This window comes from Ursus americanus, chromosome 1 (assembly GCF_024610735.1).
Source record: "Ursus americanus isolate L20-20 chromosome 1, mUrsAme1.1.p, whole genome shotgun sequence".
Lineage (NCBI taxonomy): Eukaryota > Metazoa > Chordata > Mammalia > Carnivora > Ursidae > Ursus > Ursus americanus.
The window spans coordinates 33,404,453-33,418,671 of NC_142127.1; the positions used below are offsets into that span (position 1 = coordinate 33,404,453).

The window sequence follows — 14,219 nt, forward strand, 5'->3', positions numbered from 1 at the left end:
GCCGAAGCCACGCGTGATGTTTTCTGTGTTTAAAAACACTTGGGCGCCTCTTGCCTGTGTTCCTCCAGTGTTAAAGTGTCATCTGCAAGGACTGTTCTCTGACTGTTCTTGAGGGTCGTGGGGTTTTGGTGGAGTCTTAATTTCATCTTCCCTGACTTTTGTAGCTGTGAAAATTAAGAAGCCAATCAAGACGAAATTCAGAATGCCAGTTTTTAACTGGGTTGCCCTGAAGCCGAATCAGATCAACGGCACAGTCTTCAACGAAATTGATGACGAGCGAATTCTAGAGGTATCTTTCTCATTTGGTTAGAAAGAGGAAGGGCTCTCTTGGCAGCAAAGCTAAAATGGGTGTTCTGCTAACCTGGAAGTTTCAGTGATGCAGTGCTACTGTTTTATTTTCCTCGATGTAAAGAAGAAAAGGATTTTTATCTTAGAGAACAAAATTGGACACTGTTTAATAAGGTGGTTTCAAAACTGTGTTTAGAAAGTTATGTTCCTATGGAGTGGTTGTGATTATCTTTGGTGGATGCCATAAAACATGTATCTGACAGAAGCCCTGCCCTTAATTTATAAAAGGGCATAAAAAAACCCTTTATTGAACTGTAAGTAACTAAGAACTCAATAATCGCACTCACTGTCTGGTTTGATAGAAAGTTTTAGTCTGTGGCGGCCGGCCCTGCAAGGTAATTAGCGAAAAGCCGTTGAGTTGGCCAGATGGAATCAGTTTTCTAGTTTAGACGTTCATAGCTCTACGTGTGGCCTAAGTCATGGCATAGCACAAACAGGAAAATAGAGTAAGCCATGATCAAAGGCAAGTATTGAGTAGAAAAAGTAAGTTCTTTGATACTTCAGAAACTGCCGAAATGGTTTCTGACTTAAAAATTAAGTGTAATCCAATTTGCCTATTTCATCCCTCTCTACTCCAGGACTTAAATGTGGATGAATTTGAGGAAATATTTAAGACAAAAGCCCAAGGTCCTGCCATTGATCTTTCTTCAAGCAAACAGAAGATAACACAGAAGGGATCCAACAAAGTGACATTGCTAGAAGCAAACAGGGCCAAGAACCTTGCCATAACTTTAAGGAAAGCTGGAAAGACTGCCGATGAGATATGTAAAGCTATACATGTGTAAGTTCAGGGCATTCTGGAAAATTCGATCCTAGTGAATTTAGGATAAAAACAAAAATAAAGTTATGATTGGTAGATGACAAACATTTCAATAGTAGGGCAAGATGGAAGATAAAAGATGGAGCAGTTCTTGGTAGCCACATACCAGAGGTTCCCTTTGTTACGTACGTGTGACTTCCGAGTTGCACGGGATGCTAGCACTAAAGAGGCGGGCCAGAAATTACCCTTGGGAGTGCTGTATTCAAGTGAAAATTATTTTAGAAGAATAACAACTGGATTGCGACATCATTTATTAACTTGGTGTGCTTTCCTATATGTCTATAGCAATGCATCCCTATGAGGAGTGGAGAATTACAGATGCTAAGAAAAGGGGAGACTGTCCGTGTGCTCTGGAGTATCTGAATTTTCTCTCTATTTGTTAATCACAAATTTGATGGCATTTGTGGAATGATACAATTCAGTGCCAAATGCAAATCTGATACAGATGCATATTTTAATTCATAACAATAGGAATGTGATTCCTGTTTCTCTTAGCAGCTTTCAGGAAATTTTCAAGTTCAGTTCTTTTCTTATCCCCGAACCGCAGAGAAGGCGTTGGTTTTATTTACTTCTCTATGAGAGGAACCTTTCTGCCCTTCTTGTGGTCATGATGACTTTCAAGTATGATAAGAAACAAATGTTTTAGATGAGTTAGGAATGAATTCATTGTAAATTGGTATTTCGTAAATTTTGGTAAGAGATCCTTCAGGGAGTATATGACACTCAGAGATCATTTGTTCCGATTTCATGTCCTCAATCAGGATCAAAATCCAAAAGTCTTGTGTATCCTGTATTCTGTTCTGATTTCTGATGTTGAAATGTGATAGGCATTCTGGTTTTTAATGTATATATACTGTATTTATCATGATGATTAGATGTAATTCTGTTATTTTGCTGGAAAAAGATTGTCCAGGGAAGAAAATAGAGATTGTAGCAAATATTCTGTTTGTTCAACTTGAGCATATATCCAGAAAAGTCTGATATACCTTCAAGGGATGTATGCATTTAAACCAAAACATCCATTTAATACTGGTGTATGGATATACTTTTTTCTAATGTAGAAAAAATAGCCCAGACTGTTGGTTTAATTGAAAAATATTAGAGTTTACCAGATATTCTGTAATTGGGTGTATAATATCAGTCTCTCTAATTAGCAGTACTTAATATGCCTTAAAAACCGTGTCCTTGAAATACTTACCATCAGATGCTTCAGTCTTCCTTCTCATTCTTCCTGTATTTACTGTTGATTTCTGGGGACTTAGAGCTAAGGTACTAGGCTAAAAACCGAGTATGGCTATTGTGATAAGGCCTGGGTTCTCAGAAAGGACCACTGAAGCTACTTGTTGGCCAGTCAGGAGCCGACACCAAGTGGCATCGTCCCAGTTCAGCTGTAGCTGTCATCAGTTCATTGTCCTGGTGGTTGATGAGCAGGACCAAATGGTGGTGCGGTTGAAAGGGTAGGAGGTTCTCTCTCTAACACTGACATGTCCACATCTGTCTTCAGATTTGACTTGAAGACACTGCCTGTAGACTTTGTAGAATGTTTGATGAGGTTCTTGCCAACTGAGAATGAGGTGAAAGTGTTTCGGCTCTATGAGCGGGAAAGGAAGCCCCTGGAGAACTTGTCAGATGAAGACCGGTTCATGATGCAGTTCAGTAAAATTGAGAGACTCATGCAGAAGATGACCATCATGGCCTTCATTGGGAACTTCGCGGAAAGCGTTCAGATGCTGACTCCTGTGAGTGGACCAGCTCTGGCAGGGGAGAGGGTCCAAAGAGATGGAGAATCATTTTTTTATTTTAAGTCTCTTCCAGAATTGCACTTAACATCATGGGCTCTAAAGACTCCTTCCCAGAACTTTCCAGATTGCATTTTTATTTTGGCAATTTCTTTTCACATTGTGTACGCCAACTAAATGTGAAAATTTCCATTTTCCGTATTGCTATTCTCTTCCATATAATGCCATCCTCTGTGTCTATGGATGTCCTCCGGGTTTCCACTTTAATACATAAGACCAGGAAAATCATCTTCCAAGCGTTTTCTCCTCCCAAAGATACCAGTGCTCTGACTGACTGGTTTGGCAAGACTGAAAATATTACTTTCATTTCTAAAAGCGATCCTGTATCTTTAATGAACAGGCTTATTGGCTTTCATTGGAAACATTATAAATTTACCATAGGAGTCTTTCTTCCTTGGAAATTTGTTCTAGTACACCATGGTGATGGAGAAATAGTAGCCAACCATCTCCTGTTTCTTTGCGTTAATCTGGTAGAGACTTATGAATATTGTAAACATAAGTATCATAAATAGTTCTTTCCCAGTTCTGTTTCTAAATACACTTTTGTTAATTACTGATTACAGTAGCATGTCTGTTCACAACATGTTCTGAGGACTTCTGGAGGGTGATTATATTCCTTTGCTGTTTTGTTTTCATTCCTGGACAGCTCCGTTGATTTAAAAATGTATTGTCTTACATGGTTCGAGGTGGTGGGCAGCGAATTGAGTTCTGCTAGAAGATGCTGTTGACTCCAAGCTCTGAGTCCCATGGGTTACAGATTTTGTGATAAGCAAGTTCTGACATTTCTTCTCATTTCAAATACTTTGAGAGAAGAGCTTGAATGTAATGATATGGTTGCCTAAGACCCTAGCAGGACAACTGACATTTGTTATGTGGAGGAAAAATAGAATCTTAGCATTAAGGCTTTGAGGTCTAAGTGCAGGTCTGTTTTCTTCTGTGTTAAAGTTTAGTTTCCAATGAGAGTTTCTTATTTTTAACATGTCTCTTTTTCTCTCCCCCCCCCTTCCTTCCTTTGAATGGGATCTAGCAACTGCACTCAATTATAGCGGCGTCTGTCTCTATAAAGTCGTCCCAAAAACTCAAGAAAATTCTGGAGGCAAGTGAAGTGTTCCTCATATACATGTAGGGAAGAGCTGACTTGTCAGCTGAATTCCTTGGCCTGGGAATGCCTGGGATGTTCTACTGATGGGCTTCTCTCTCTCTCTCTTTTTTTTTTTTTGCAGATCATCTTGGCCCTTGGAAACTATATGAATAGCAGTAAACGAGGAGCAGTTTATGGATTTAAGCTTCAGAGTTTAGATCTGGTGAGTGGACTAAAAGAAATACAAGAGCTATGTAAGGGGCAAAACAGCTGGCGGAGATTAAGTCCCAGAGTGGAGAGTCGTCTGCTAGTATAAATTTTCTGGAACATCATCTGGCAGCAAGCACGTAGAACCTTAAAAATCCTCATGCCCTTTCAACCAGTGGTTCCCTTTCTGGGACTCTTTCCTCAGGAATCTGAATCATGGATGCTTTATTTATTTCATAATTGCAAATAATTAGCAACAATGTAAAAGATCCAACATTCTGGAAAATTATCAACTATAACAATAATTAATATGGTGAACTATTCTTCAACTCTTAGAGTGTGAAGAATTTTCAAAGAAATAGATAATTTTGTGTTTAGAAAAGGGTATAAATTGCATGGACTGTTTGATTTCATCTAAGTAAAATATGTAGAAAAAAACTGAACGGAAGTAGGTTAAGATATTAACAGGTTGGAGGGAATTAGGGATTTTTTTTCAAAGTGCTTCTTTTTACTTTTTGTATTTTCTAAATAGATATATACATATGTATGTATACATATATATGTATATTTATATTTTATCTATCTATCCCTCTCTTCCTTCCTCCCGTTCCTGGATGGAAAAGAGTGTGCTGCTTTTCAGAGGCCTCTGACTTAGATGGGCAGGACTACAGAAAATCCTCCATGGAATCCTCTCCCCCACGGCTGTGTGAGGCTAATGTGGCTTCCATGTGAGATGGTTGGGCAGTGGGTTGAGTCCCAAGCCCTGGGGAGACATGGCTGTTTGGTAGGGAGTGTTCAGTTAGTCCCAGTTCTGGCCCGAGAGGGTCATGTGTGTTAAGCCCAGCTGCTTTGTGTCATGGAGGCCAGGGAATGAGCTAGAGCTGAACTAGAAACACGTCGACTGAAGTGTGGGAGTCCTGTACATGCAGGCCTGCCAGTTCCACGCTCAGTCCTCTGCTCCTTCACTTTGGAAAGCGCTCAAACTGGGGGCTTCCTACTTTTAAGCCAGGGGAGCTGGTGTGGTGGAGGTGGGGTGGGGCGGTGTCGTGTGCATAGAGATGTGTGTTGGAATCGTCCCCCACATTGAACATATCCCCTGGTGGAGAAGTCCTGTGGTCTCTTTTACAAGTCAGTGGGCCGGTTTAGCAAAAAACATGTCCAGGCTTGACCCTCCTGTGGGGTTTTTTTTGTCTACTTTGGGGTGCTGTACTCAGTTACTCTGAGTGGGAGGACATCATCTGGGGGACAAGCTTCCCTTCCTCTTTAACCTGTATTCCTTTTGTTTTCAGCTCTTAGATACCAAGTCAACAGATCGGAAGCAAACACTGTTGCACTACATTTCAAATGTGGTAAAAGAGAAATATCACCAAGTGTCCCTGTTTTATAATGAGCTTCACTATGTGGAGAAAGCTGCGGCAGGTACTTGACTTCAGCTCCTCCTGTTACTCCTGGGTATCAGGTGCCTTTAATCACGGGTCCTGGGGAAACCACTCCGCACTTAACAGGTCTTCGGAACCCCTTTGGAAAGGGAAGGTGAAAAAGTCGGAGGCTCTTGGCTGGAGTGCATAGGCCATGGTGTTGCCCACGCCTGGGAGCCGTAGTAGCTAGGGACACAAGGGAGACCTCTCTGTGTCCTCTGTGCAGAGTCAGGGCTCGACCTTGGGCAGCTTTCCTCTTCCATTCGATGTCCTTCTTAGTCTATTGCTGTTGTTGAAACACGAGCATGAAAATCTGAAAATCACCCCCTCAGAAACACTCCGGTTTGAAATTGTGCCGTCCCACTTGCTCCCGGGGGGCAGTTGCCAGCGTTGTACTTGCTCAGTACTTTCGGCTGTTACTTCTCCATAGCGCTTATGCATTTTCCCGTTTCAAGTCATCAAGTGATTCTGAGGTAGCTGGGCTATAATAGGTACGTAATGGTATCCCCACGTTACAGATGAGAAAACCGACAGTTTTAGAGGTTAAATTACTTGCCCAAGGTCACATGGGCAGAACGTGTTAGAAACAGGACTAGAACCCACATCTTCTCATTTGGTGTATTGTCTAATGTACCGTGTCCTGTCCAAAGACTGTTTGGCTAGAGAAAGGAACCAGGCGCACGTTGACCCCAGGGTTGGTTGCATCCTGGGATTCTCCCATTAGGATCTTAAACCCCGAGCAGCCAAGGTGTTATCATAAATTTATATTCCCGGGGCCTACTTCAGACTTAGCGAATTGATTCTTTGTGGGCAAGGCTTTCTGTGACTTCCTCACGGTAAATAGCTGCTCCTTTTGTGTTCTTACTACAGAGCACTCCGTATACTCTTTCATACCAGATTTCTCCAGTTTCATTATAACAGTTTGCGTGTCCATTTCAACCTGTGGATTTATGAGTATAATCAAGTTTTGTTTATAATTCCCATAGCCCCTAGCAAATTGCTGGGGAGCATAGGTAAATGAGTGAATGAATGAAGGAGGTGAGGTACGGAGATGATGTTGGGACGGATACTGAGGTGCCCCAGTGGAGGCTGAGAGGCAGGCTGTGACAGACCCACTCAGGGCTCAGGAGGCAGTGATTTTCCTCCTTCCAGGTTTCCCTTTGCCTAAATTGGGGATTTTTCATCACAATTCTAATTTTAAAAAAAGTATAACAAAAATCTTTGGCCAATTTGTTTAACCCAAGTGAGACTCCCCGAAAGTGTCACTTGAAAAAAAATCAGTCGGGGAGGGTGGAGAGATGGAGGTCCTCTGGCTGAGTCGTTCTCTGTGTTCTCTCTCTGGTTGAGATCCCATGTCAGCTGACTTTATACGTTCAGTCCTTTACGCAGTCACTCCTTTGCTAATCCGGCGAGCCTCTCTGAGCCCCCGCCGTGTACTTGGCACTGCCCTAAGCGTTGAGGAGTCAAAGCTGGGTAAGACAGTATGAGTCTAGCAAGGGAAAGACCTGTCCTGTTGTATAATTCATCCGTGTGCAGAGCAGAGTCGGGCAGCCAGGAGGCAGAGGGAAGGCCCGGACTTCCCTTGCAGCAGGCTGCGGGAACGTAGCTGCCCTGGGAGGGTGGCTGCACTGCAGATGGAAAGGTTCCTGCTGAGAAATCCTTCCGAAGCAGGGCAGGCTTCCTTGACGACAGCAAGCTGTCCAAGGTTGCTTGCTTTCTAGTGGTCACTAGTACTAAAGTTTGATATCGAAGTGCTACCCCCTGCTGGAGAGCCACAGAAATGTAAATGAGGTGAGAGTGTTAAGAGGATCAGGTCTTCACCACCACTACCCCCCCCCCCACTCCCCCGCACAGTTATGGAGCAGTCTGAGCCTACAGACAGACCCCTAGGTTATCCTCTCCTGTAAGAGAAATGGAATAGTTGGGTATAGTCCCAGGATTTGGGGTCCATGATTGTTCTCTGAACCCCATTTTGGCCACCTCCAAGCTGCGCGACCCAGGGCAGGCCACGTAACCTCTTTATGCTGTTTGTTGTTGTTGTTGTTGTTGTTGGCAAATTGGGCTGATAGTGCAAATGAATTAGTGCATATATCGAAGTTAAAGCAGTGCAGGGTAGTGAGCACTAATACATTATTCATATTGTAAGCTCTCTGCTCTGAAAGATCTAAGGCCCTTTAGTGATCCTGGCAATCCACTGAGAACTGGGCTTACCAGCCAGACTCCCTGTGGTTTTTGACATTGATGGGGACATTGCTGTCTCTACTTCAGTCTCCCTCGAGAATGTTTTACTGGACGTCAAGGAGCTCCAGAGGGGCATGGACTTAACCAAGAGGGAGTACACCATGCATGACCACAACACGCTGCTGAAGGAGTTCATCCTCAACAATGAGGGGAAGCTGAAGAAGCTGCAGGATGATGCCAAGATTGCACAGGTAAGTATCTGTGCCCCGGACACTCACAGGGTGTGATGGGTTTCCTTAAACGCACCTGGGTGCTGGCCTGGCTTTGGGGGAAAATTACTCTCTGTCTGCTGAGGGTAGATTTCTTCTGTAGCTAGTGACTACTGTGGATGGGATCTTTCTGAATATTGTACCTGTTCTGTTCATTGTCCTCTTCTGATGAGGAGTCTTCACCCTCTTCTCTAGAGGCCCTCCCTCCCCCCTTCCCCTCCCATCCTGCCCTCCCCTTTCACTCCTAGGCTCCCTCTGTGTGAGTCCTGTATTCATTTCAGCCAACATGTGTCCATCCTGTGCTTGGCAAAGCAGTGTCCTTCCCAGTGTGTTGAGTTTCCGTAGGCCTTGACCTTGAAATCTTGTACTACACTGGGGGTTAAGTTTACACACTTGAAAAACAGCCAAAATGGATTGCATGCCATCACAGAAGGGAAGGCAGAGTGTGGTCGGGACTCAGAACGCAGATGGGGTGGGATGGCTCCCGAACGAGGCTGTCTTGTGCCAGAAAAGAGTTGAGGCAGAGACGTGAGTGCCCCTAAGGCGGGGCACCATAAGGAGCATTGAAGCAGCCGACTGGGATTGGAGTCTGAGCGACTTCTGAGATCCCTTCTAACCCATTGGTTTCAGGGAGTTCTGCCATGGCCTTAGGAAGCTCTTGAAAGGGGTAGTTCCTCATGAGTGAGTGAGCGAGTGAGAGAGAGAGAGGAGTGGAGAACTGCGGGTGGTCCCAGAGACGAATCCTGTGCGGCACTATTGCCCTCTGCTCACTTTGCCTTGGTGATCACAGGACATTGGAAGCCCTAGAGGGTTGTGGGGGCATGAGGGGGCCGCAGGAGAGCTGTGGCGGTGGCTGGATCCTCCCTGCTGCTCTGCTACTGCTCTTCCCCCAGGAGGTCAAGTTCAAATGCTGGACTTCTTAAAACTGAAGAGGAGTTTGCTTCTTTACAGGATGCTTTTGATGATGTGGTGAAGTATTTTGGAGAAAACCCTAAGACGACACCACCCTCTGTCTTCTTTCCCGTCTTTGTCCGGTTTGTGAAAGCCTATAAGGTAAACAGGAGCATGGGGTCCTTGAAAGCCTTCCTTGGCGTTGTTTGTCAAGTGGGTGTCCTCCCAGAGCTGTGTCTGAGTTTCTGCTGTTGTGCGGAGGCTTCCCCTGTTCCTTTAGGCAGCAGATCTGGGAGGTCAGCATGAGTCTGAACAGTCCCCAGTCCTGTGGAGGCTGCGAGGTCCTGGGGCCCTCAGCCCACCACGCTCCTTGTCTCCACCCAGCCAGGCCTGGGGCTCAGCCCAAAGGCAAAGGTTCTTGGCTGCCCCTCTGGGGCAAGTGAAGACACTCCAGGACCATCACTTCCTCGTTGACTGTTCACTCTTGTGGGCGGGGTGAAGGACTTGGAAACTCCAGGCTTCCCATGCAGTTGTTGGACAGGTGAAGGGAGTGGACTCTGGCCTGTGGCAAGGGTGCTGTAGCTGAGGTCAGGGACAGCCTGCTCATGTGTGTCCTGCCCAGGGCTTTAGGTCATCTTGACCAACATTTCTCTGGCATGGACTGAAAGATGTTCTAGGAAGGATGGTTGCTGTCTGTTTCCTCATCTGGACCAGTAATGGTCCTTCCTTTAAATAGGTCATTTGACACAATCCAGAGCTATGGTCTTGAAAAAGCGTGTGACCCAAAGAGCCCTGGGCTGGAAGAATTTGTTCCTTGAGAAAGAATGCTGGGCAAGGGGCACATGGTGTTAGGGGTTGTTAGTGCACTTAGGAGACACTGCAGTCTGTGTTCTCCAGGGTTGTCTACGTATAACCTCGGTAACATTGGTGGAGGAAGGAGGAGTGTGATTGTACAGGGAGGAGGGATGTGTCTTCTTTTTAAAGATTTTATTTATTTTGAGAGAGCATGAACGAGTTGGGGGGGGGGAAGAGAGAGTTAGAGGCAGACTCCCTGCTGAGCAGGGAGCCCGATGTGGGGCTCGATCCCAGGACCCTGGGATCATGACGTGAGCTGAAGGCAGACGCTAAACTGAGCCACCCAGCACCCCAGGTCATCTACATTTTTGAGAAACATCCTTTTGGCTATAGTGGGTCACTTCTCTAGCTCCAGAACCGTCCTTTGGCCTTTCCCTGAAATTCAGGAGTTTATATTATTTAGCTATCCGCATGGCTTCATGTCGTAGTGACATCACAAGCTATTTGCAGAAGGAAAAGTGAGGATGAGCCCAAACACAGCCCAGGGTCCGTGTGTAAGACGCTGGGAGCCGTGAGGAGGTCTCTGGTCAGCAGCTGGTGCTAACTGTGGTGCTCGGGGTTCACTGGTAATGCTGGTGTGCTGCAGAGACGACACCCAGAGGTTCTTGTTATGTGCAGGGACCACATTTCTTCACATAGAGAATTGTAAGTCTAAGGTCTGTAGAGAATTTAAATTGTAGACTATGAGCTGGGTCTGGTTGGTCTCAAAGCCTGATACTTCAGCAGGGGAATGTGTAGAACAGAGGAAAAGGTGAAGTTTCCTTGGTGATCTGCGTGGGGTGGCACAGCTCAGAGCCTGTCAGCCCCTTCCGCATGATCGTTTCACCCTGTGGTCCTGTCGGCGGGCTCCGTGGGGTGCTTGTCGGGCAGCGACGGTATGGGAAGTTTTACTGGCCGTAGACACTACACCATGAATAACTCCCAGGCTGACGTCGAGCTGCAGACGTTGGGGTTGTAGGTTGTCATCCTCCTTTCCCTCCCCAAGTTTAGACCAGAATGTAACTTAAGACCAAGTAAAGGGCTTCAGAATGCAAACTTCATTCCTGATAATAGCTGGACTAGAGGTATGCATCTGTGAGCTTATACTCAGCCCTAAATTAGACCGCTGACGTATGGCTTCACAGTGAGACCGTTAGAGGTCTCTTTAGGGAGGCTGGCTTCAAAACAGAGCCCAAGAGGGCTGAGCGGAGGTGAGCCTGTTTTGATTTCTTGTTCCAAACTCATCACACTAGTCTCTCTGCGGCGCTGGGGAAGGAGTAAGCGGTGGGGTGAGACCCCTGGAGGAAACAAGAGGCGAGGGAATGGAGGTTTTCACCTAACAGTGGGCAAGAGGAGAGGAATCTGAGCTCCTGCTTTCAGAGAAACTGTAGGTAGGTGGACCGGTTCTGGAAGCAAAACTAGCTCGCAGAAATCACAGAGCAGAGCTGCCAGAGGGATAGTTCCCATCCGCGTCAGTGGCATGGAGGCTGAGGAGCAGTGTGTGTGTTGGGGCAGGGGGTCCTCGGGAAAGGATCTCTGGACAAGGTACGTCGCGATGCTGGATTTTGAGGAGACGGGATAGAGACCGACAGGGAAAGCCCGGGTCGGAGTCCCGGATAGGCGTACCTGTGGGTCTGTCAGCTTCCCGTTCACGCTGCCTCCTGGCTCGCCGAGATTCTCCCGGCAACGACTTTAAAACACCTTGATGGCTGTCCTTTCCACTGCCATGACCTTGTGGCTCCTTTGACTTTGCCCAGCAAGCAGAAGAGGAAAATGAGCTGAGGAGAAAGCAGGAACAAGCACTCATGGAAAAGCTGCTGGAGCAGGAAGCGCTGATGGAGCAGCAGGACCCAAAGGTGAGAAGCCCCCCCACCCCCCCACCCCCCCACCCCCATGGCCTCGCGCCGCTTCGGAGCCAGCGGGGAAGAGGGGCCCGGCGCCAGATCTGCACACAGGCCTCGCGGCTTCCTTCTGGGGCTGGGAAACGGGGCAGATGGATTTGTCCTTCGTTCCTTTGTTCCGCAAACAGTCGAAAGCGGTGCAGGGGCCGTGCGGCCTTTCCAGGTTTCTCAAGATCAGGGACTGACGTCTCAGGCGGCTGCGCAGTGAGGCGGCCTGATGATGAACTGCGCGGGGTCCGGGGAGGGCTCCCGGGGTCGCCGTGGGGCTGGCCTCGTAGCTGGCGGGCTTCCTGCGAGGAGCGAGGCGGGAGGATTCCCTGGAGGGAGGCGGCGTGGGTGAAGACCACGAGGCTGGCGGGTCGGAGCGCTCTTCTTCCCGAGCCTCTGCACCCGAGCTCGCACGTGGACGGTTGTCAGCCCCTGCCGTTTGTGGCCGGACGAGCCAGCCTTCCGGCCCGGCCAGCTGGAGTTGGGTGTGTTTTTCAGAGAAACTTCGTTGTCTTCCCAGAAGCTTTCTGAGTGTTCCTGTGAGCAGGACGTTGGGATGGTGCTGCTTGTTCATAATAGAACGCTCGGACACAGTTTGTATTTTCTCAAGCCTCATTTAGGTGATGGCCCCGCTAATCTCTGCCATCCTTCTTTCTCCTCAGTCTCCTTCCCACAAATCAAAGAGACAGCAGCAAGAATTAATTGCAGAATTAAGAAGGCGACAAGTGAAAGATAACAGACACGTATACGAAGGAAAAGATGGTGCCATTGAAGACATTATCACAGGTAAGAGATACTTTCTGCTGGTGGCCCGTAGAGACCCCACTGATCCTACCCAGTTTGCAGAGTTTGCTGCTGCTTTGTCCAGGGTTTCCAAGGTCTTCGGGTGACTTGATGCAGATCCAGAATTACGTGGAGGGACTCCACGCTAGTGTTTGAGGTATATTTCTAGTAGCCTGTATACTGCCCGTCAGAAAACCCCAGCACTCTCCGAAAACTCTTTTTCTCATTATCATTGGAACCGTGCAGATTTCACCGGGCTCCTCCTCCTGATGGTTTTCCCCTGTCTTTGATTTGTTCCCCTGCTCCATTTTCTACCTTGTGGCCACTCCCATCCACCTGCCTGCCTAATAAGTACCACGGACAAGGCCCATTCAGAGTCATGTACTGACCACGGTCAGTGCAGGTTTTTCCAGCATGCTCTTTAAAAGCCTTTTCACTCGTTCAAAGTCACTGAACACAATAGGAAATCCAGAACCAGTGCTTTCATTCTGATAGGCTGACAGGCTTTCTAGCCCAGGATTGTCAGCTAGGAATGTGTGGTGCCTAACCCAGCTTGGTTCTTGCCTGACTAAGCAGTAGCCTAATGCTTGCTGCTTGAATCCATTCTCCAGAGATTCTGCATTCTCTTACAATTTGGGACAATAATTTGAGCCACTGTCCGTGGCAGTGGCTGCAAGTGACTTTCACATCTATGGCATATGAATACTGTTTTTTAGCTTCCAAGATACTTAACACTTTTTTATTGTAGAGAATTTTAAAAACACGCAATGTAAAAGTACAGAGAATAGCACGATGAGTTCTATATACCCATCATCTATTTTCAACTCATGGCCAGTCTTGTTACATGTCTGCTTCGACCTGCTCTCCATGCCCCAACCTCTGGGATTATTTCGAAGCAAATCTAAGACATACGGTTTCATTTAGTTATATTTCAGTGTATGTGTCCTCAAAAGATAAGGACTTTTTAATAAAGCAAACAAACATCACCAGAGGGTCATTATCACACACCTCCAAAACTAACTACTTTTTAACATCAAATACGCGGTAGTCACATTTCCTCAGCTGTCCTTATTTTTAAAAAATGTAACTCTTAGAGTTTTGACTTCTCATTTTTTTGTGAATAGCTTCACATTATAGTTAGGGATTCCAAACGGCCAAAACCACCATTTTTTTTTTTTTTTTTTTCACCAGCTCAGACCCAAGAAAATAAAGTAGGTACATAAATCACTAAGAGGAAGTCAGTAAAGAGTTTCTGGCCCAGAGTAAAGCGGTCTCAGTTGTCAGTAGCTAGGTAAGTGGCTGATAAAATGCCCGTGTCTGCGTATGGCGTGCACACAGTCTGTACCCGTGGGCCTGCCCATAGCCATCGTTCACTCTGCAGTGGTTTGCACGTGGCCCCCAGGTAAAGTCCCTGTTGTTGAGCACCTCTCTGTTTCCTCGGCACTGAGGGAGCAGCTCTGCTCTGTGCAAGACGAAGAGCAGATCTTTTTGGGGTAAGCACCTATTTGCCTCAGTGCCACGGTGAGATTAGCTTGTAGAGAGGAGCATCTAGCCTCAAACAGTAAGAGTTCCTTTTCCATCCGTCTGTTTCTCCATCTGGGTGACACCTGGCTTGTCAAATGAGAGAAATGTATAGTTCCTATTTGCCTGATCTCATCATTAAGCTGTTATGGGAGGTGAATGAGTGTCTGTTTACAGA

General features: G+C 46.5%; 1 protein-coding gene across 1 annotated transcript in view; it reads left to right on the plus strand.

Moving 5' to 3' along the window:
• Nucleotides 1–14,219, plus strand: part of FMNL2 (formin like 2) — a 296,810-nt gene that overhangs the window by 276,739 nt on the left and 5,852 nt on the right. Inside the window, 10 exon segments of the mRNA XM_045781864.2 lie at nt 165–289; nt 927–1,129; nt 2,673–2,907; nt 3,995–4,063; nt 4,191–4,271; nt 5,545–5,674; nt 7,942–8,105; nt 9,075–9,176; nt 11,606–11,704; nt 12,400–12,523. Of these exon segments, the coding sequence (XP_045637820.2) occupies nt 165–289; nt 927–1,129; nt 2,673–2,907; nt 3,995–4,063; nt 4,191–4,271; nt 5,545–5,674; nt 7,942–8,105; nt 9,075–9,176; nt 11,606–11,704; nt 12,400–12,523 (1,332 nt within the window).